Genomic DNA, 22,872 nt, shown 5'->3' on the forward strand with positions numbered 1-22,872 from the left:
CACAGAGAAAGTGTTGGTTATTCATTCACCAATAAGTGAAGTGAAGTGGACTCATGCACTAATCAAACTCGCTTGGCCAGAATCATCAAGATTCACATATTTGTGGACATGGCCTTTGACCACGCCGTATATTCGGCTATACCGAGAGCGCACCTCTTGTTGCGGCCCTATGCTCCACAGGGAGTCAACAGGAACAAGTCAAGTCAAGAGAGCGCACCTCTGGACCGCGAAAGTAAAGCGTTCCCGCCAACATCACTGTTAGTGACCTACATTCAAAGCAAACTGTGTTTCTTTGTAACTACCTGCAGCCTTTATTTATGGTTGTTTGGATGGATAAAGTATGTATTTGGTATATGTGTGGTTTTCAGCGAGACATATACTCGTAAACGAACATACGAACCGATTTGCTGTAGATCCGTCCATATTTTAACATGTTCGTCCACTTTTATCTCATCCATCAAGACTCCTTGTCGATAAATGGACTGTTATGCCTAACTATTATTTTCATTGATGTGTCCCGCGTAGATATGTGAAATTTCACCATTTAAAACGGTCTGGATGTTGCTAAAATTCAAAAAGAAAAGAAGCAGTCACAACTGTGTGGTATCGCACCCCCGCAACGCCTGGATCGGAATAAAATTGCCTCCGTGTTGGAGACTATACACAGCATCACGATCATTGATTGAGCTAAAGAGTCAGGGTGCGGAGGCGCACGTTCGATATAGCCTTGAAGATACGGGGTGTTTGACTATAAATGAAAAACCAAAGCAAAGAGACAGGCGCAGTTTCTTTCTTTTTTCTTCTATTTTCCTAAAATTCTTGACAGTTATTGGACATTTTGCTTGCGTATCCATACATGCAGTAATTAACAGACAAGAAAAACTGTGTAATACACTTTGACGTGATCGCAGGAGTAAACAGTAAATGCGTAAATGAAAAGAATAATTGTATCTTTGAGACCAGTGCAACATTGGAAACTTAAATTAACTTGGTATAGTAATTTGATTTGATGGCGACCGTGGATGTATCCTTTCTTTAACAGAGGAGCTTGGGTGGAAGATGGTTGAGTAGTCTTGATGATGACAGACGTTCGGTTTTCAGTGTCCATCTTTTAGTTTCATGCCGACAGATGGACGTAATGTATTATTTCGTTTTACGCGACTTTTTTTCTTTTTATGTGCGCCCTGGCAAAAACTTGGTCTCTCCATTAGCAGCGCGTAATTAGAACACAGTGAAACTGTCACTGGGCGCGACATCGGCAAGTGATGCGTGCTAATGAAAATCCCGTTTTTGTTTGTGTTTCATCTCATTTGTGTGCTTTTTTTTTTCTTTCTTTTCTTATGTCGGCGCCATTCGAGAATCCACGCAATAATACTGTGGGAAAACTTCCCACACAAAACGAAGGGGGCACTGCAAGTAGGGCTTCTGCAAATGTCACTGGATGTAGCATATAAGCCAACACGCACAGGAACAATAGGACATCAGCTTACAATTAAATGGATTTATTGACAACTAAGGTATACGAGTAAACTAGGAAAAATAAATCTCACTGACATTGTTTTTGTTTTTTTATGTTTAAAAGCAGACGACACATCATTGACAAGGCATTAACAAGAGAGGTGCATTAGGAGTTTATGAGGAATTTAGGAACGATTCTATACGCAGCATTTTTTTTCAGCCTCATGGCCTAGTGGTAAGGCGTCCGCCCCGTGATCGGGAGGTCGTGGGTTCGAACCCAGGCCGGGTCATACCTAAGACTTTAAAATTGGCAATCTAGTGGCTGCTCCGCCTGGCGTCTGGCATTATGGGGTTAGCACTAGGACTGGTTGGTCCGGTGTCAGAATAATGTGACTGGGTGAGACATGAAGCCTGTGCTGCGACTTCTGTCTTGTGTGTGGCGCACGTTATATGTCAAAGCAGCACCGCCCTGATATGGCCCTCATATTAACTTTCAGATTTACTGACTTGTGTGTCTTTATGTAAGTTTTAAAACCGTTCACATGACAGCCACAGTGAAGTTTATGAGAAGTTTGGGCACGATTTTGTACTTATTTTGTTTGTCCTCGTTGTTTCTTTGCTACAGTGGGCTTGCATTGGTCCAATAATCCCTGATAGATGTCTCTGTCATCACGAGCTATTTAGAAAACTATGCTGTTTGAATGTCAGTACCGAGGATTTCAAGAGCGTACATCTAGAACTGACAACAATAGCACGTCGTGACAATTCCACGGAAATAAAACACAGTGACTAGAAGCAACTCCGAGCCAAAATAGACATTGAAGGACTGTAACTGCAGGCGACTCGTCAGTATTAGTTCTCTTCAGCCACATGACTTTTTTAATGGAGAAACTGAACCACGGTGACCTTTTTCCATGGAGAAAAGCCCAGTGAAAAGTCACTCTAAAACAGAGTAGACAAAGGGACTGTCCCTGCAGACCACTCATTGGTGGATACCCTCCCACCACAACTTTATTAATTTAGTTCACCATTATCTGTTAATTAGTTAATCTATTTCCATCATCCTTGCGGCAACGTATAGTCACGTTTGTTCGAACTCCAAAGCGAATCGTGATTCTGTTCTGAAAAGCTCTGTCAACAAATACTCCTTCCGTCCTCAACTCCTCTTGCTACAAGCGCACTCTAAATCCCCCAAAATCACGCTACAAATACACCCTCGGTCGTCTAATCGTATCGATACAAGAACACCCACCAATCAACACAACCTCTTGTAGAAAAAGAACTCTCGCGGTCCTCAAAATCAGCTGATCAAGAATCCCCCCCCCCCCTCCGTCCTCATCCACCCCTTTCTCATTCTCAGAACTTATCATTCTACTCCAGACTTCCAAGGACTTTGCCCGACCGGAAATACTGAAGAGACACCGAGACCAGTTCTCGTAGGTGCTTCAGTCTCGCGAGAAGTAGCGGCGATACCTTTGACAGAGTACTCTCCCTGCCATGCTCCAGGCTTGACGCATGCGTCTTTTCATGTCGTTGCCCCTGGGAGACAAAATAGACATAGGAGGTCTGTTTTCTGAAAGGGATTTGTATTGAGCAATTAGCAGAGCGCAGAGGGGGTGTATATAAGGTTGAAAAAGGAGGACGAGAGAGTGAGAGAGGGAGAGAGAGAGAAAGAGAGAGCGAGAGAGAGAGAATTGAATTGAATTGAACTTTATTTTACAAGGATTTAGATTTAAGGCTACGCCTTTTCTTACAATCTGTCCTTGGGACGCATAGACACACAATTATATAATTTAAAAAAAAAAATTAAAAATTAAAAAGTTAAAAAGTTAACCAACAAAAGGAGGTCGGAAAACGTGATAATAAAGATGACGATGATGATGATGATGACGATAATGATGATGATAATGATGATGATGATGATAAAGATGAGGCATGAAGAGCATACATATGTGGTTATTCATAAAATCAAATGCATACTATGCAGGTAATTATAAATACAAGCTGGTGGCAATCGAACATGTAGCAATAGAGTAACAAAAATATGTTCAGAATATACAATGCACAGCATATTTTTGACGTAATACTAAGTTTGGTAAGTCAAAAGGCGTTAAACTACTCAGACATTAAGTGTTTTTTTACACATTTTTTAAAACTTTTTAATGACTTTAGGTGCTTAAAGGATGATGGAAGTGAATTCCAAACTGAAGTACCCGAAAAAGCAAGACTGGTCTTATACAGGTCAATTCGTGGAATTGGTGGGATCAAGTTGACCGACCCATATCTGTGGGTAGCTTTATTAAATAATGATGTAATGTAAATCGGCACTTTACCGTGATACAATTTATGCATGAAAATGGCTTTGTTTAACTTGAGATGCTTTTCCAGTGGAAGAAAGTTAAGCATTTTTAATGTCATATCTGTTGAGGCATTATCCTTTACGATGAGTTTGGCCGAGCGACGATAGAGAGAGTCTAACTTTTTCAAGTGGACATCACTGCTGCCATCCCAGAGCGTCGAAACATAATTAATGTGAGGCATTACATGAGCATGGTGGAACATTTCCAGAGTCCTTCTGTCGGTATATTGCTTTAACTTGGATAGGAGGAAAACGTTCTTGGCTAGAGAGAGCATGTATGTGTGTGTGTGTGTGTGTGTGTGTGTGGTTGTGCGTGTTTATGTGTGTGTCTGTGTGTTTATGTGTGGTTGTGTGTGTGTTTATGTGTGTGTGTGGTTGTGTGTGTGTGTGTGTGTGTGTGTGTGTGTGTGTGTGTGTGTGTGTGTGTGTGTGTGTGTGTGTGTGTGTGTGTGTGCAAGAGAGAGAGCGACAGAGAGAGAGAGAGAGCGACAGAGAGAGAGAGAGACAGAGAGAGAGCGACAGAGAGAGAGAGAGAGAGAGAGAGAGAGAGAGAGAGAGAGAGAGAGAGAGAGAGAGAGAGAGAAGGTGGGGTGAAGAGCTGGATTATAAGGGAAAGAAAGATGCAAGGGGACGAAACTGGGAGTGAGTTAGGTGGACGAAGGGGGTGGGGGTGGCTGGTGGGGGCGGAGGGTGGAGATGAACATGACTTTTTCGCAGGGTAATTTCGTGGAGAAATGAACCGCACAAAGAGGATGCGAGGGAAGAAATCACGTCTATACATCCCGCCCTTTCCCTCAAGGCTCGTATGTGAAATGTTCCATTCACAAAGATGCCTAAACGCTGTCTGAATGACTACACAAAGAAAATCTTGCCCAAAGCATAGTTTCCTGTAAAAAGCAAGGACTTATAGAAAATACACGCTTACGAACCCTTCTGAATTTTTAGGTTTCGAAAGATCTTTGAGGTGGTGGGTTGATGGATTGGTTGTGTGGGTGATTCACAGATTCTTCATTTCTTTGTGGGAAGGTATTAGTCTTGTGCTGACTGTAGGGTTTATAGACTGGCATTTTAGCAATGATTTGCGGCTCAGGAAATTAAAGTTGCCATCCTCCCTGTGTAAGCGACTACCTCCTTCTTTCTTTTTTTTTTCTTTTTTTTAAACGTGTTTTATTCATTTCTTTGATACAACAACAAACAATACCTCCTTCATGACAGATCTGCAAAGGCTTTTACCTAGAATAATAGCATTCCATAATTATTATAGACAAACACCAAACAACTGCAGCATGGATATGTTCTGTTTAGAGTGAGATTTGTTTAATGAATTAATTTCTTAACTGGCACTAGTATCAATATTATAGGAAATTCATTCATCAACAATTTCTGAGTCTGCATGGTAAGCCGTCAGGTTGTTAGTTTTTGGTATGTTTTGAAGTGGAGAGATGTTCGATGTAAAAAGCAAAGGCAAAATTCGTTTTCGCAAGAAGAATTGTGCCTTTAACGTGTTTTTTTTAATTTGTTTATCACACAATGGTTTTGAGGACCAAGGATACGAACTATCGCTCAACAGAATGACCAAAATAGTCGGCTTAATTCATTCTTATGTATTGAGACGAGAAAACGCATACAATTAATCAAGTAGTGTCCATATTTGGTCACAGACGAGATGCGCATTCCAATGATAAACGCCAGTAAGATTATGCAAGGTAAGTAGAAAAGGCGTCTTTGAACGAACAGGTTATTAGGCATCTCCTTACTTCAAGTATGGTGAGGTAAGATAAATAAAACGGATGTTTTTGAACGAAGGGGTTATTATAAGGACGCCCGCGCCATTCCTTATTAGCACCTGTATAATATCCCATCTTGACCACCTGAAATGGGTGCCCGATGGATAATTGCCACCTTGACGTGGTCGGGGGGCTTGCATGCCTCAGCGATCTATAGAGCTATGCCGGCGGGAGATCCGTCTCCTGGTAGGGCCACCCAAGCCGGACAGGTCGAAGGGTTGAGGTCTGACAAAGCGCAATCCACTGGTCCTTCAGGTTGGGGGTTGGGCACTGGGCTAACAACCCAGTCCCTTAAAAAAAAGCTTGTTACGGAAACAGCAAACAGAATATCCCATCCTTCTTGGTGGTCTGTTTCCAAGAGAACGGCCCTCATTCTGAAGAAGACAAAAACAAGCAAACGGGTGGTCTTCGTAAAGTTGACACAGTTGCATGAGTGTATAGACTTTTGGTTATTGCTATATTTTGATGTGATTTCATATGAAATGCATAGTCTATATACTACCAGTTATTAAACGTTATTTTTTTTGTTTCTTTCTTTATTTGGTGTTTAACGTCGTTTTCAACCATTCAAGGTTATATCGCGACGGGGAAAGGGGGGAGATGGGATTGGGGAAAGGGGGGAGATGGGATAGAGCCACTTGTTAATTGTTTCTTGTTCACAAAAGCACTAATCAAAACATTGTTCCAGGGGCTTGCAACGTAGTACAATATATGACCTTACTGGGAGAATGCAAGTTTCCAGTACAAAGGATTTAACATTTCTTACATACTGCTTGACTATTAAACGTTCGGCGGATGCGTATGTGTACATTGTGAAAATGACACCAACATCTTTTGGTATGCCATAGCATCGTTGTTAGACAAGCTTGGCGAATAGAACTTACTATTTTGGTTTGCCCATTGATTGTTCTGACACGCCGCACTTGTCCAGTTTCAGCTGTTCTGATTTTGTTCTGTCGGTTATGACGAGGGGGACATTGATTTTGTGATTTTGAGTGTCAGGGGTGTCTGTGTTGTCTGTTCCACTGTATAGATACTACCTCCTGTAAAATAAATATGTTTGCTGAATATGGTAGGAGAGTAAATGGCATTTCTTGTCATATAACCATTTTTAACATAAACAGCCTCATAACAAAGATCTGTACACAAACGCACATGCCTAGTTGATTGTTAATTTATTTGCTTTTTGTTTCTTCTGACGGGTAGTATAGAAAAGAAGAAAAACTCTTATTGCAGTGATTGTGATCGCGGCCACACATAACCTGTACATGCTTGTTCTATACTATAAATATATCGTGCCGAATTCACGGAATTACCGAATTTACGGAATCGGCAAACGCTGCCCGTTACGCAAAATCGGCAGCGTTTTGCCGAAAATGAGTAGAGGCTTCTAAAATGTGACTATTTCGCAAAAGCGGCAGCAAATATGTTACTTTTTGCATTGCTTAACCCATCTTTCCGTGTGGTTTCAGGTGAGCTGTACTGCCCAGAGACGAACTCGAACCAGCTTGTGGCGGTCAAGGTTTTGAAGGAGAACGTGTCCAACGAGATCCGCGAAGACTTTGAGCGTGAGGTGGAGATCATGTCTGCCTTCGACCACGACAACATTCTCAAGCTTGTGGGCGTTGTGACACAGAGTGAGTCAGCTAGGTTGTTTCTGTGTGTATTTGCTTGTGGATGCATGAGTGTTATATGTTCAAGGTACATTCCTTCTCGTGTAAGAGATAGCGTTCGCCACAACAGAGAGTGTCTTTCAACTTAAAGGCACAGTAAGCCTCCCGTAAACCATCACAGATACTCTCAGGCTTTTACACACAGTACAAACACCCTTTCATTTAAACACTAACTACTTGAGGACATCCTAGGTGCCCTCCGTAAAGAGCGAGCAATTTTCAAAGAATGTATTTCTGCGTGGTTTATCTTACCCCTGAGCCATCGTGAACCCGTGTGATCCAGTTTCCCTTTTTCACAATGCAGTCGTCAGTTAGTAATTTGAATGCGACTCGCTGTGAGCTTATCTGCAATAGCACGTAATTATGTACCTCTGACTATGCACGAAACAAACGGCTGTGGTTCACAAGAACCCTCGCGATGGCTTTTGACTGTTTAGAGGAACTGGCGATAGGCATAAACCGTCGTCTGCTACGAGAACCACGACCTTGCGTGACCCTGCTTCCGGGCTTTTCTTTTTTCAAACTTTCAAAACTTCGAATTGTCCTGATCTTGTCTTGATGAAAAAAGAATTATTTTATGATTTAAGAATGTTTGTGTAACAAGCTGTCAATTTAATATTTAGATTTTAAAAGTTAGGTCTAGCGCCAAAACGCACCACGGTCCGATTGTCTCTGACACAATCCGCAAAATTAATTCTTTGAAAATTGCTCGCTCTTTACATAGGGCACCTAGGATGTTCCCGTTTGGTGAGCGTTCAAATGGAAGGGTGTTTGTACTGTGTGTAAAAGCCTGACAGTATCTGTGATGGTTTACGGGAGGCGCACTGTGCCTTTAACAACATACAAAAAAGCAACAGCCTGGCTGTTACCTGTGCAAAGTGGGAGTTAAGTGTAGTTACTTTCGTGACAACTGTGTTGATTTAGCACACACACGCACGCACGCACGCACACACGCAAGCATGCACACAAACACGTACGCACTCGCTCACGCAAGCACGCACGCACGCACGCACACACACACACACACACACACACACACACACACACACACACACACACACACACACACACACACACACACACACACACACACACAAACTGCAAAATGGTGAGTTGGTTATTGAACCTCGGTTAACGTAGTCATTTCTTTTGTAAGGGTTTTTGGCTTGCATAAGAATAATGTAATTACGTAAACCTTTAGCTAGTGTGTAGTTTCAAGGCACACATGCACGTGACACGGAGTGGGTGGGGATCTGGGATCGGTGTGTGAACACGTGCCAAATAATGCTCGCTAGGTGTGTTTTTTTCTTTTTATATTTAGTCAAGTTTTGACTAAATATTTTAACGTAGAGGGGGGAATCGAGACGAGGGTCGTGGTGTATGTGTGTGTGTGTGTGTGTGTGTGTGTGTGTGTGTCTGTCTGTCTGTCTGTCTGTGTGTGTGTGTAGAGCGATTCAGACCAAACTACTGGACCGTTCTTTATGAAATTTTACATGAGAGTTCCTGGGATTGATATCCCCGAACTTTTTTTCCATTTTTTGGATAAATGTCTTTGATGACGTCATATCCGGCTTTTCGTGAAAGTTGAGGCGGCACTGTCACGCCCTCATTTTTCAACCAAATTGGTTGAAATTTTGGTCAAGTAATCTTCGACGAAGCCCGGACTTCGGTATTGCATTTCAGCTTGGTGGCTTAAAAATTAATTAATGACTTTGGTCATTAAAAATCTGAAAATTGTAAAAAAAAATAAAAATTTATAAAACGATCCAAATTTACGTTTATCTTATTCTCCATCATTTGCTGATTCCAAAAACATATAAATATGTTATATTTGGATTAAAAACAAGCTCTGAAAATTAAATATATAAAAATTATTATCAAAATTTTGTTTTCGAAATCAATTTAAAAACACTTTCATCTTATTCCTTGTCGGTTCCTGATTCCAAAAATATATAGATATGATATGTTTGGATTAAAAACACGCTCAGAAAGTTAAAACGAAGAGAGGTACAGAAAAGCGTGCTATCCTTCTTAGCGCAACGAATACCCCGCTCTTCTTGTCAATTCCACGGGCACTGCCTTTGCCACGGGCGGTGGAGTGACGATGCAACGAGTATACGGGCTTGCTGCGTTGCGTTGCGTTCAGTTTCATTCTGTGAGTTCGACAGCTACTTGACTAAATATTGTATTTTCGCCTTACGCGACTTGTTTTCTTTTTCTTCTGTACTGTTGCCTTATCAGCCCTCAAAGTTCACTACCAACATCACCACCACCAGCCTGCCCCTCCCCACCTCATCCAAACCCTGCCCCCCCCCCCCCCCCCCTCATCTCATCTAGCCCGTGTCAAGTGGTTGGCTGTTTCCATACAGGGTCACAAACAAGCAAGAGTGAAGCAAGAAGTACTTACAGTGTTACCTCTTTGTGTTTGATTTCAGCTGGCCATCCAATTGAAGTGCGCAGACATGACGAAATAACCAGATACGGTATCAGACTAAAACTTCAATTATATACAACGGAGACCCAAACCTATCACCATCCTATTATTATGTAGTCATCCACACGTTTGTTTGTTTGCTTTTTTTGTAAGACAATATTCATTCACAATATTAATATTCAGCATACAAAAATATCGATGGAAGAAGTAAAGCTATTTCAGTTTCGTCTGTATAGTGACAATTAACCAGCACTGTCAAACCATATAGTTGAAATAAAAATAGATCAGGCGTAGATGTATCCTCATTATACAAGAAGGAAAGCTGGGGTGAAATAGACTCACATTTCTCTCCTTTGTTGGAAAAAAAGAGAAGAAACAAGAGGCGAAGCCTTCAAGGCTCACGTAAGAAATCGACAAACAGTAACACAAACTCAATCACTCCGTCACACATACACACACACACACACACACACACACACACACACACACACACACACACACACACACACACACACACACACACACACACACACACAGTAAGCATAGGTGACACTGTGCAAGAAAACGAGACACTAGATCTAGATCTGTCTGTCTGCATGTAGCCTGACTTATACACGACTGCCAACTAGTCTCGGCCCAAAATAACAATGACCGAGACATTCCTTCGCGTGACGTCTAACCATCTTACGCCATAATGTGACGTCTTCAAATGACGAAATGTTAAAGTTTCTACCACAGACATACACACGCACGCACGCACATACACCACGCACGCACGCACGCACGCACGCACGCACGCACGCACGCACAGACAGACAAAGTTACGATCGCATAGGCTACACTTACGTGAGCCAAAAATTGGTTAAAAAGCATGGCGGCTTTGACTTGTTGACCAGAAGAAACTTTTTAAAAAATATAATAATAATAAAGTAGATGTGTTCTGCCGGGCAGTACATACCCCAAGCGAAGTCGTCCATCTGTGTGTACATGATTCTCTCTCTCTCTCTCTCTCTCTCTCTCTCTCTCTCTCTCTCTCTCTCTCTCTCTCTCTCTCTCTCTCTCTCTCTCTCTCTCTCTCTCTCTCTCTCTCTCTCTCTCTCTCTCTCTCTCTCTCTCTCTCTCTCTCTCTCTCTCTCTCTCTCTTAAAATGTGTCATCGATGACGTGTTTTCATACTTGCTAATGCGGCAGGCTAATCATGACGTCAAATTGAAACTTCTTGAAGTCTCTCAGAAAGGGACATGAAAACCATGTGGGGGTTACTGGTTTGGGCTGAAAAAAACCCCAACTCCACCTAAAATTCAAGCGCCTATGGGGCTGAATTATGCAGCATAAATTGTGAAACATCAGGATATCTCACACTTTCAATTCTGCCATCATGTCAAATCTGACAACAAACCTACCCACAAAATGTCATAAATATCGGTGTAGAATTGAGACTTAACGGTTTTTAACTGCCAAAAATAAGTTTTTTTTACTGGAATAGTTTGTCTTGAAATTCAGTTTGGGACAACGGACCCACCCACTAAATTTCATAAAGATAGGTGAAAATTTAAATGTAACGGTTTTTAACTGCCAAAATTATGTTTTTCTTCTGGAAAAGTATGGAGTGAAAATCAGTTGGGGACAACGAACCTACCCACAAAATTTCATAAATATCGATGAAGAATTGAGATTTAACGGTTTTTAACTGCCAAAAATAAGGTTTTTTGTCTGGAAAAGTATGTCTTAAAATTCAGTTTGGGACAACGGACCCACCCACTAAATTTCATAAAGATAGGTGAAGAATTGAAATTTAACGTTTTTTAACTGCCAAAATTATGTCTTTCTTCTGGAAAAGTATAGAGTGAAAATCAGTTGGGGACAACGAACCTACCCACAAAATTTCATAAATATCGGTGAAGAATTGAAATTTAACGGTTTTTAACTGCCAAAATTATGTTTTTCTTCTGGAAAAGTATGGAGTGAAAATAAGTTGGGGACAACAAACCTACCTTTAAAATTTCATAAGAATCAGTGAAGAAATAGGATTTAACGATTTTTTAACGGCCTTTAAATCATTGGTGATGTCATCATAACCCAGTCGTTGTAGTTGTCGTCGTAGTTGTTGGTGTTGTTGTTGTCATGTTCGTTGTCGTGATTGTTGTTGTTCTCGTGTTGTTGTTGTTGTTGTTGTTGTTGTTGTTGTTGTTGTTGTTGTTGTTGTTGTTGTTGTTGTTGTTGTTGTCGTCGTCGTCGTCGATGTCATTTGTTGTTGTTGTTGTTATCGTCGTCGTCGTCGTCATCGTCGTCGTTGTCAGAGGTTATTTCTAAAGATTTCATTGATAGTCTTTGTTCTCGTCACCAAGACTTGCTAAGAACAAGCTTGGAACAGCAAGAGTTCCAAGAACAAGATTAGAACAACTCATTACATCATTACCAGTACGTCATTTGTATTTAGAACACACTTTAGAAAAAAACTCTTCAGCTACAAACCAGTCACCCTCACATGTCCGAGGTGTTTGTCTAAACCACTTACTGAAATGTTTTGAGGTTTAATGACCATACACATGTTGAACCGGTGAGTGTCTTCCGCTGCTTAATTCGCAAATAACTATTTTATTAAAGTCCGCTTGAAACGCTCAAAGATGAAATTCCATGTTAAAAAGTGACAAAAGTTTCACATTTTCCCGTTGTAACAGCTTCCGATGATATTATATGAAAATTCTGATCCTCTGAGAGGATTCCCCGAAACAAAATCAGTTTGTACGCCTAATTTTAATAGAATTGTCCAAACAGTGTCGCTAATATTGTGCTAAAAGATGAATTCTAGAACAATGTTCACAGACAGACACCACTTGGCAAAAAAATTTTCAGTGCTGGGAGATGAAAAAAAAAACTACCTCGCTACGCGCGGGCTTCGCCCGCGCTCCGCTTGGATAACTGAAAAGCACAAGTGACATTTTATGTAAGATGTGCAAAATCAACCAAAATAGTGAAAATGGATGCATATCGACTCAGACCTTATGAAGAGATGGACAAAAATGAACAAAACAATTCAAAGGCAAAAGTAGGATTTGCGTAAGATTAGCGAAATCGGCTCAGGTGAATTTTATTTCCATCCAAACACATCAGTGTGAATAACTCAAGTCAAGCCGTGCCATTTTGAAGGCTTACGTTTAGCGGATCTAAAGTCCTTACTCTTATGCGGGAGAAAGTTAATCGCGCAATGGAAATGTAAAGAAAAGGGTCAAATAAAGGGACACAGAAATGGGAGATAACAGATTATTTCCAAAAAGCGAAGTTAGCAGGGACGGATAAGCCATAGCTCAGTTTTGTAAGAAACCAACCGATTATTCTCAAGACAAAATCTTGCGAAAGATCGGGGACAGAATGATAGCAAGGAAATATTGTTTATATAAACCTAGAAAGGTCATGCTAGGTGCCGTTGTTGTAGTTGTTGGTGTTTGTTGTTTTTGTTGTTGTTCTTGCTACGTTTTGTTTCTTGAATTATTTTTATTCGATTTTTCTGTTTGTTTGTTTGTCTGTTTGTTTGTTTGTTTGTTTGTTGGGACATCTTGCGAGATGGGCTTAGTGTTCTGCAATGTAAAGCAAAGTTAACGATATGTTTCTACATCAACACGATTTTGCATCAAACGAGTTTTTCTCCTGTTTTCGCCCTTCTCTGTAATATTAAATTGATAATGCAGGTTTTTTTGTAACACTACTAAGTCTGGGTCAAAACAACTTAACGTTTCCCAAGGCCAGCTGCAGGTTGCAAGTTGGATAACTAATTTATAATCATTTCTGAAAGCTTAATGCATCGGATGGATTAGATAACATCCAGGAATTAAAAAAATTAGCCGATTTCATGCAGACAATAAACTTCATTAAGCTAACCGGGATTATGTTCTAATAGCGATACAGACAAGAAAAACTGGACTCGCCTTAATATTTGACTTGACGTATAAAAAAAGATAAAACAAATAAAAAAAACATGCGTCATAAGTGAATGATGCAGTGTGTTATTTGTTTTTAAATTAAGTTTATTTTTGAAACCATATAATATTATTATAGTGTGATTGTATAACTACTCGAGCGTACACACACTCACACACACACACACACACACACACACACACACACACACACACACACACACACACACACACACACACACACACACACACACACACACACACATGACCACACATTACCACAGGTGGCAGAACCTTCATAGCTTTTATTTATATGAAAAGTATGTACATTGTTCCATTGACAATGTTCCATCCTTTCTTCCGCTTTTCATTTCGTGTGTGCCTTCATACTACAGGAAGAATGTATGGTTATAAGTCATTCTTGTTTTCATAGACACGAAGTGCCAAACATTTGTGTGGGTGTTTTTGAAGTGGTGTTTTTGCCTAATGTTTGGGGTTTTCTACGTAAGTCTTTTACAGTTAGTCTTATGAAGTTAGTCATGGTGATGCTATTCTGCTACCGCGTGCTACCTCACCCTTGGGTTGGGCAGCGGTGTCCGGCTGGTTAATACTTAACTGCTTTTCATGTGCATTTGTACTGTTTACCCTTTATCATCCCAGTTTTCCTTGTTTACTTATATTATAATCCGCCTATAGGTTGGGTTCCTTTTTACTTTGCGAAAATGCAGTCAGTAACTCTATACTTTCACATTCCTGGGTTAAACATTAACAAAAGTAACCAATTTGAACCCTGACATGTGTTTAAGGTATGGTGGCGTTTGTAAATCACACAATGGAAAGTGATCAGGACGTTGAACAAAAACGAACCTATTTTGATTCGCAGCTGAGTGTAATCTTCTTTTCTGTGAGAAAAACGAAACCCACACAAGCTAGAACATAGATAGTTTCAGCGACTCCTACAGTGTGTGCGATTCCGTGTATTGTAAGGAACAGATGCAGAGCGGTGAGACTGTCTGTTGCTGGCTAAAGACATAGGGCAGAGATGTGTACAGTTTGACTCTGTCCAGCTTTGTCTACACATGCCTAGACTACAAAGTAAATGCATCGCAGGTTATATTCCATTCATTGACACTATCTAACGTTGTCTAATCATGTTTTTCTATGCGCAATATTTTGTTCAGATATTTCGGGCTCATTATATAGACTCCAAATAAATGTTGCCCTGAACACAAATTCATTGCAGTCTTTACTTTAATAAAATAAGACAGGAGGAAAGTCGCTTGTTCATTTCAATGCTTCTTATTCTCTAAGACAGGAGGAAAGTCGCTTGTTCATTTCAATGCTTCTTGTTCTCTAAGGTGCCAGGAGATTGGTTTCGCATGACTATACTGTATTACTTACTCGTGTAGGACACGTCATAAATAATCTGAAAGCTTAAGCCCCTTTGTTTCTCTTATAACGTTTCTTTCATGAACTTCCATAACAAATGTTTAAAAAAAAGTCTGTTAGTGAATAGGTAAACAATAAAAACTGCCCCCCCCCCTTCCCCCCCTCCCTCAACATTTGGCTTGACAGAAACAAATACAAGACGTTTTACTCAAATGGTTTATTTGTGTATCGTTGCTCACAGATGCAGGCCAGAGCCCCTACATGATCTTTGAGTACATGGTGCACGGCGACCTGGCGGAACTGCTGCGGAAGAACGACCCTGCGCTTCTCAAGAAGGAGGCTGGAATCATGAGGTTGCAGAAGGTTAGTGTCATTCGTTGCTGGTTGTATTTTAATAACGTGTGGTAGTCACTGGCTGTTCAAAGCTGCAGACGTTTGTGACCCTCCACCACGAAATGAGTCGCATGTCACCTTTGCATGATTTTTCATATTTTTACATTTGTCTAAAGAGTTTGTTATGCTCTATCCAGTAGTGAAAACCGTTTTAGAAAAGAGCGAAAACTGTTTGAGTTATAAGCCTGTGACTTTAGGTGACCCTCACACTGTTACCAGACACTCCCCGGACTTATATTAAGCCTAGCGCAGAACCGCGCGAGGTGACATGCGACTCATTTCGTGGTGGAGGGTCACGTTTAGAGTCACTCGTTGCTACATTCTTTAGCTGTTTCGTGAAAGACAACGTGAGAATAATCAATTGGTAATAAATCTTCAGCATTTGAGATCGTGCTGTCTCGTTATTGACTCCTTTAGCAAAGGAAAAAGTCATATGAAAATGGATATTGATAGAAGAAAAAAAGTTGTTAGAAGTAGCAAACGTTGAGACGTTTGGCATTTCGGGCAGGAATATTATATTTCGCAAAGTGGTTCACAGGCTTAAGAAAACATTTTCCCCGAGGAATTTGCAAAATGTTCCTCAATTTTGCACGGACATGAACCCCCTCATGTCAAAATCTTAAGAGCGATACCGACTTCCACGAAACATCATCAACAAATACAGGGTCATTCTATACGTGAGCGCGTCTTCGGTTGTGCCTAATAGCCTCTTTGTCAGACCACTGTATTACGTCTTGTGGATTTGGAGATCAGGATTGCGCAACGTTGTTTTTCGAAGTCTGTCCTGTCTCTCCCCCACTGTCTCTGTCTGTCTCTCGATATCTCTGTCCGTCTCTGTCTCTACGTCTCTCTCTCTCTCTCTCTCTCTCTCTCTCTCTCTCTCTCTCTCTCTCTCTCTCTCTCTCTCTCTCTCTCTCTCTCTCTCTCTCTCTCTCTTAGTTTAGCAGGGACAGATTGTAAGACTAAGCGTGAGCCTAAAATCTCCATCCTTGAGTAATAAAGTTCGTTCGTTCGTTCGTTAGTTCTCTCTCTCTGTCTATCTCCTGAATAAGATGTAAACCTCAGGGCTGTTGCAAAGTGAGTCATAGTGTCTACAGACAAAATATCAGCATTCTTCCTCGAAAAAGGCTGAGTCAACGGGTGTTTCTTACAGGGTTTAAGCACAGGATCTTATACTGAACGTCTTCTCCATACTTTAATGTATTATTCATGGTTAAGACCATTTGCGAAATACCAGAACAGACTTTACGCTTAACCTACTTGTGTATACGATTGTTGACATTGTTATCCGTTCGTTAAACATAACATAATGCGTCTATTTTGTTCTGTAAAAAAAGCATGAAAAAATCCATTAGTTCATTCGAGTACATCTACGGGTTTGAGTGTGGTGATGTGGTGCCAAGTGCACGTCTTATTTCAAATATTAAGGTCAGTCTTGGCTAGAACGCTACAATCTAGAGGTGCTACGATCCTTTTTGGGGACGCTCGTAAAATTCGCAAAATGTGCTTGTGAATGATTGATAGTGGTGTGCTAAGTGGAATTTCCTGTCTGATAGCACTTGATCACAAGTTAGTGTTCACAGTAGCGTGTTGGTTTAGTATGAGAGACGGACAGTTACAGGGAGAGGGAAAGAAAATGTATACATATTATGTTCTTACAAATTGTATTATTACATACACTTGTGCGTGCCTGTGTACAGAGAGGAGGGGTATGGGCCGGGGTGTGCGGGGAGTTGAGTGTATGTGACGTGTATTTATATATATGTATTCGTGTTGTGGACTCAACTTTTTAGTTATGTCAACGATGACAGTACACGGATGGTTTAATAAGTGCATTCGATGTTGCTTAGAATCATCTTTGCGCTCTGCACCGTTGCACTGTAACATTTACAAAACAAATATTTATCCTTTATCAAGTATACATATTTGTGCTCTGCAACGTTGCACTGTAACATTTGCACGACATATCCTTCTACTTTGTCCAGTTTCTATCTTTGCGCTCTGCATCTTTGCGCTGTAACATTTGCACAACAAATCCTTCTCCTTTGTCCAGAGTCTATCTTTGCGCTCTGCATCTTTGCAATGTAACATTAATACAACACATCTTTCTCTTGTATCCAGTGTCTATCTTTGCGCTGTGCATCTTTACACTGTAACATCGACATGACAAATAATTCTCTTCTATCCAGTGTCTATCGTAGCGTTCTGCGTCTTAGCACTGTAACATTGACATAACAAATCATTCTTAGCACTGTAGCATTTTCTTAACAAATCCCTCTTAGCACTGTAACATTTACATAACAAATCCTTCTTAGCACTGTAGCATTTTGTTAACAAATCCTTCTTAGCACTGTAACATTGACATAACAAATCCTTCTTAGCACTGTAGCATTTTCTTAACAAATCCTTCTTAGCACTGTAACATTACAAAACACATCCTTCTTAGCACTGTAACATTACAAAACACATCCTTCTTAGCACTGTAACATTACATAACAAATCCTTCTTAGCACTGTAACATTACATAACACATCCTTCTTAGCACTGTAACATTTACATAACACATCCTTCTTAGCACTGTAACATTACAAAACACATCCTTCTTAGCACTGTAACATTACATAACAAATCCTTCTTGGCACTATAACATTCCATAACAAATTCTTCTTGGCACTTTAACATTACATAACAAATCCTTCTTAGCACTGTGACATTACATACCAAATCCTTCTTAGAACTCTAACATTACATACCACATCCTTCTTAGCACTGTAACATTTACATAACAAATCCTTCTGTTTCACGTTGCAGTCGGACCTAGTGGACATCGCGACGCAGATAGCCAACGGCATGAGCTACTTGACTTCTCAACACTTTGTCCATCGTGATCTGGCTACGCGCAACTGCCTGGTGGGGGACGGGTTGGTGGTCAAGATTTCGGACTTTGGCATGTCCAGAGACATTTACACCTGTGATTACTACAAGGTAAGATACTGTTCAGTGTCCATAGGATGATGATGATGATGATGATGATGATGATGATGATGATGATGATGATGATGATGATGATGATGATGAACCGTTTGTTCGCAGCAACGACCCCAACGTCGACCAACAAAAAGCAGATTTTACCGGGCTGTAACAGGGGACGTCATGAGGATTTATTTTCTTTGGCTACTTTACCAAATGGCCATAACAGTTTTGGAATTTTTCGAAAGTTTAATGCAGACCGCTCAGCAGGTCTAGCGAAATTAATGTAAAGCTGTCGGTGTTTTGAAAGAACTTGTGAGTGTAACACCGGCTGCTAACTCAAAACGGCATTTCTGCTGTAAGGGCAGTGTCTACACTATTGAACTTAGTCAACACACGTCGAAATAAAGACAGCATTGAATCAGAAGTATTCTTCCCTGTCAACTTTCGGAAATGAGTATGACTTTGCTAATCTTGTCACTGAATGAGGTTACACACAGCAGTGCCAATTTTTTACCACCACTGTGACACAGGATCGCAAATCATACAAAACAAATTACGCTGGTTATGCACAACAAACATGACACGCGATACCAAGAACTGTGGCCGATTTTCAACTCTCTTTTTCTGTGGGCTTTCAGCGACTGTATCTTCTGTTGGTTATGTCCGACAGACAAGAAAAAGTGCATAGTGCAGTTATATGTTGGCATCTTCACCTCTGAATGCAACGTATGTGTACTCCACTCCTTACCCAAACCACCGTAAGTCCCAATTTTCAAGGACGTACCAACCATGGCCATTTTGTTCAACTGCTATTCATCTTTAGAAATGAACAGAACCGTACACCTCCAGATCGGAAAAGATATATGGAGGCGTACATCGCTATGGAACAGAAGCGTACACTCATTTTTCGCACTTGCTCACTTTGAAATCAAAATTAGGTGCAAAGAAATGGCTACATGGGCAAACATCTTGGCACAACACGTCGCAGACATGTTGTACATCTTGTTCGAACTGCTGTAGCAGCAGGTGAATGGTTGAATAATGAAATAAAATGTATATCCCCATGTTAGGCAGGGTTTGACATGCGATTGGAACAAAAGTAAGTGCAAACTTCACGTACAAAGCGGGTACTATGAACAAAAATCACGTATGTGATAGACAAAGGGTTTGTGCAGTTGCCACCTGCAAATTGCCAATATATACAAATTAGTTTACGAGTTCTAGCACATTTTGTGCGAGTATTTACCTTCGATCCGGCTTCTCTTGTCTCAGATTTCAACGGAGAAGGCGATATGCCCTAAAATGGGCGTACACCTTCCTCTGGCGTGAAATGTGTCCTGAAATTTTCAGACACCTTCTTTGAAGACAGATCGTTGTTTTAATGAAAAGGCCAAACACAACAAGCTCGAATAGTTGTGTAATATAACAAGAAATTCCTCCGAGGTAGGAAAAACACCCCCGAAGTCAGAAGTCAGAAGTCAGAAGTCAAAAGTCAAAAGTCAAAAGTCAGAAGTCAGAAGAGAGAAAGTCAGAAGTCAGAAGTCAGAAGTCAGAAGAGAGAAAGTCAGAAGTCAGAAGTCAGAAGTCAGAAGAGAGAAAGTCAGAAGTCAGAAGTCAGAAGTCAAAAGTCAAAAGTCAAAAATCAAAAATCAAAAGTCAAAAGTCAAAAGTCAGAAGTCAGAAGTCAGAAGTCAGAAAGTCAGAAGTCAGAAGTCAGAAGAGAGAAAGTCAGAAGTCAGAAGTCAGAAGAGAGAAAGTCAGAAGTCAAAAGTCAAAAGTCAAAAGTCAAAAGTCAAAAGTCAGAAGTCAGAAGTCAGAAGAGAGAAAGTCAGAAGTCAGAAGTCAGAAGTCAGAAGAGAGAAAGTCAGAAGTCAGAAGTCAGAAGTCAGAAGTCAGAAGAGAGAAAGTCAAAAGTCAGAAGTCAGAAGTCAAAAGTCAGAAGTCAGAAGTCAGAAGTCAGAATGTAAACACAGGGTCCATTGCGAAAGGGTACGTCGAGGTAGGAAAAACACCCCCGTTGGTCAAAGGGAAATAACCATTCTCACTGCCACCAACTGAGAAGGTTATTTCCCTTTGACCATTAATATGTCACTCTTAATCTTAATCCACCAATAACTCCCTAACCGTGTGTTTGACTGGTCCCAATTTTTGTAAGGACCGTCTCAGGAATGTATAGAACCTGTTCACCAAGTTTGGTGACGATCGGTCCGTTCATTCTTGAGATCTATATGCGAACACAAACACACAAACACACAAACAAACAAACAAACAAACACATCCAGTGAAACCTATACACACCCCTATACCGGGGGTGTAATAATAGCAAATACGTAAACAGATGAAAATAGTATTCATTTTGCCGTGTTTTTCTGTTCAAGTAGAAATGACAGAGTAGCTTGCATGTGGGTTAACAGATGAAATGCAACACTCCCAGTGCGAGCAAAGAAAATAAAAGGAAAGTTAGAACACCGAACAAAGAGCAAAAGGAGAAGAAAAAAATTAAAGAAGAAGAGGAGAAAATAATTGAAAGTGGGTGGGAGGATGCCAGTTTTATAAGTCTCTTTCATTCGCCGGAGGATTGCTCCATGCGTGGGTGTCTTTAAAAGAGGTGTCAGGAATTATTTTGGTCTCCTTGTTTGCCTGTGTCAGTGTTTATGTTTGATCCATTTTTCTTCGTGTTTTATAAGAGACAGATACAAGAAGGCGAGCATCAAAGAAACGTTGTAGCTTTTTTTCGTTGGTGGCGCCGGAAGTATTATGGAATGTCCATACATTTCCGTTCTATCCTCATCTTTTTCTGTGTGTTTGTTTTTGTGTGTGTGTTTTTTCTCTCTGTTTTTTGTTTGTTGTTGGGGTTTTTCAGAAAAACATTGCATGTCTTAGTGTGTTTGCTCGCTTGTGAAGACATACATCATTATATTGGGAAAATGGTTTAGATTTTTATACACATTTTGTACCTAAAATAGAATCGTTGTTTGTTCGTTATTTTGCTTGAAAATAAGAGGGGATGTCTTTCTTTTTTTCTTTCCTTTAACCTAGTTTGCAGTGAGGATTTCCAACAGCAATATAATCAAAGAACACAACAATTTTCAACTTCCGAAAGCAATGCGTAAAAAACGGAGTTTTCAGTTTTGAAAAAAACCCAATATGGTCCAGGGATATCATTTTATTACCTTTGTTACAGTCAAGCGTAATGATTTGTGTGCAATTTGCGTGAAACCTCCAAACAGGCAAACCAGCAAGAAGCCACAAACAAATTGATTTTTCTGACCTGTGTGGGAGAAGTCAAGAGATTTATAGTCCCTTTGAACATCCGAGTCTTTGATGTCTTGCATTTTTATGCCTCGTCAGACGTTTGGTTTGATGTTCATGTTGGTTTGCGTTTTATCCTTCCGTTTGTTCATTCTCATGTTTGTTCTTTCTATGGTGTCGCATCAAGATCTGTGAACTTTTTCTTGCGTGTCTTCTTTGTTATTCTTTTCATTGTTTCTTTCTTTATTTTTGTTACTTTCCCTTTTCGTCTGTCTGCCCGTGTTATTTACTAACTGGTTTACTTGTTTGCTTGCTTGCATATTTTCCTACTTTCTATTTTTCATTTTCTGCCTTTGATTTGTTTTCTTGCTCTTTATTTAGTTTCCGATAAAAATGCTTTCTTTTGAAAGGGCACAGTCTACTAGTAGTTGCTCTTACTTCTATAGAGAGTGTCATGCCTTCTGCTTGGAGAAATAGATCACATCGCTCATTTCCAATGTTGGTACCTTTGTTTTCCAGTCGCCCTCTCTAGGTCGATCTGTTTCTCCGTCGCCCCAACACCACCCCCCCCCCCCCCCCTCTCTCTCTCTCTCTCTCTCTCTCTCTCTCTCTCTCTCTCTCTCTCTCTCTCTCTCTCTCTCTCTCTCTCTCTCTTTACGTGCTTATTCTTTAGAAATGTTAGACTAGTCCCTCTTTAGGGTGAGGGCCAGATATAAAAAAGCAGATCACTGCTTACTCTATTATCCTCGTTAAATAAAGAATTGTTCTTGTTTTGTCTGTCTGTCTGTCTGTCTGTCTGTCTGTCTGTCTGTCTCTCTCTCTCTCTCTCTCTCTCTCTCTCTCTCTCTCTCTCTCTCTCTCTCTCTCTCTCTCTCAATCACGTACATGCACACGAACAAGCGCACATATAAAAGTATCATGCTACAATCCCTAAAAACTCGAAGAAAGGTATATATAAATTTCTCCAAGACTTAAAATCAGTTTATGGATTACACGTTATTCCAGTACCTGCAACTTACAATAGCAGGATGCCAGTATCGACAAGAGAAAGAGGAAAGAAACCACACACACACACACACACACACACACACACACACACACACACACACACACACACACACACACACACACACACACACACACACACACACACACACACACATTAAAAACACCAGACAAAGCCAACCTATAACCACAGAACAAACAAGAAACGAGTGGAAGAATGTTAAAGACCAAGC

The 22,872-nt window shown here is 40.5% G+C and overlaps 1 protein-coding gene across 1 annotated transcript in view; it reads left to right on the top strand.

Annotated features, from left to right (window-relative positions):
* The window catches only part of LOC138960242 (uncharacterized), a 250,814-nt gene that overhangs the window by 195,949 nt on the left and 31,993 nt on the right, over positions 1-22,872 (top strand). The window contains exons 11-13 of the mRNA XM_070332049.1: positions 7,077-7,241; positions 15,258-15,379; positions 18,221-18,394. Of these exons, the coding sequence (XP_070188150.1) occupies positions 7,077-7,241; positions 15,258-15,379; positions 18,221-18,394 (461 nt within the window). The remainder of the gene's footprint in view (positions 1-7,076; positions 7,242-15,257; positions 15,380-18,220; positions 18,395-22,872) is intronic.

The sequence above is a fragment of the Littorina saxatilis genome, linkage group LG2 (assembly GCF_037325665.1).
Source record: "Littorina saxatilis isolate snail1 linkage group LG2, US_GU_Lsax_2.0, whole genome shotgun sequence".
NCBI classification, from domain to species: domain Eukaryota; kingdom Metazoa; phylum Mollusca; class Gastropoda; order Littorinimorpha; family Littorinidae; genus Littorina; species Littorina saxatilis.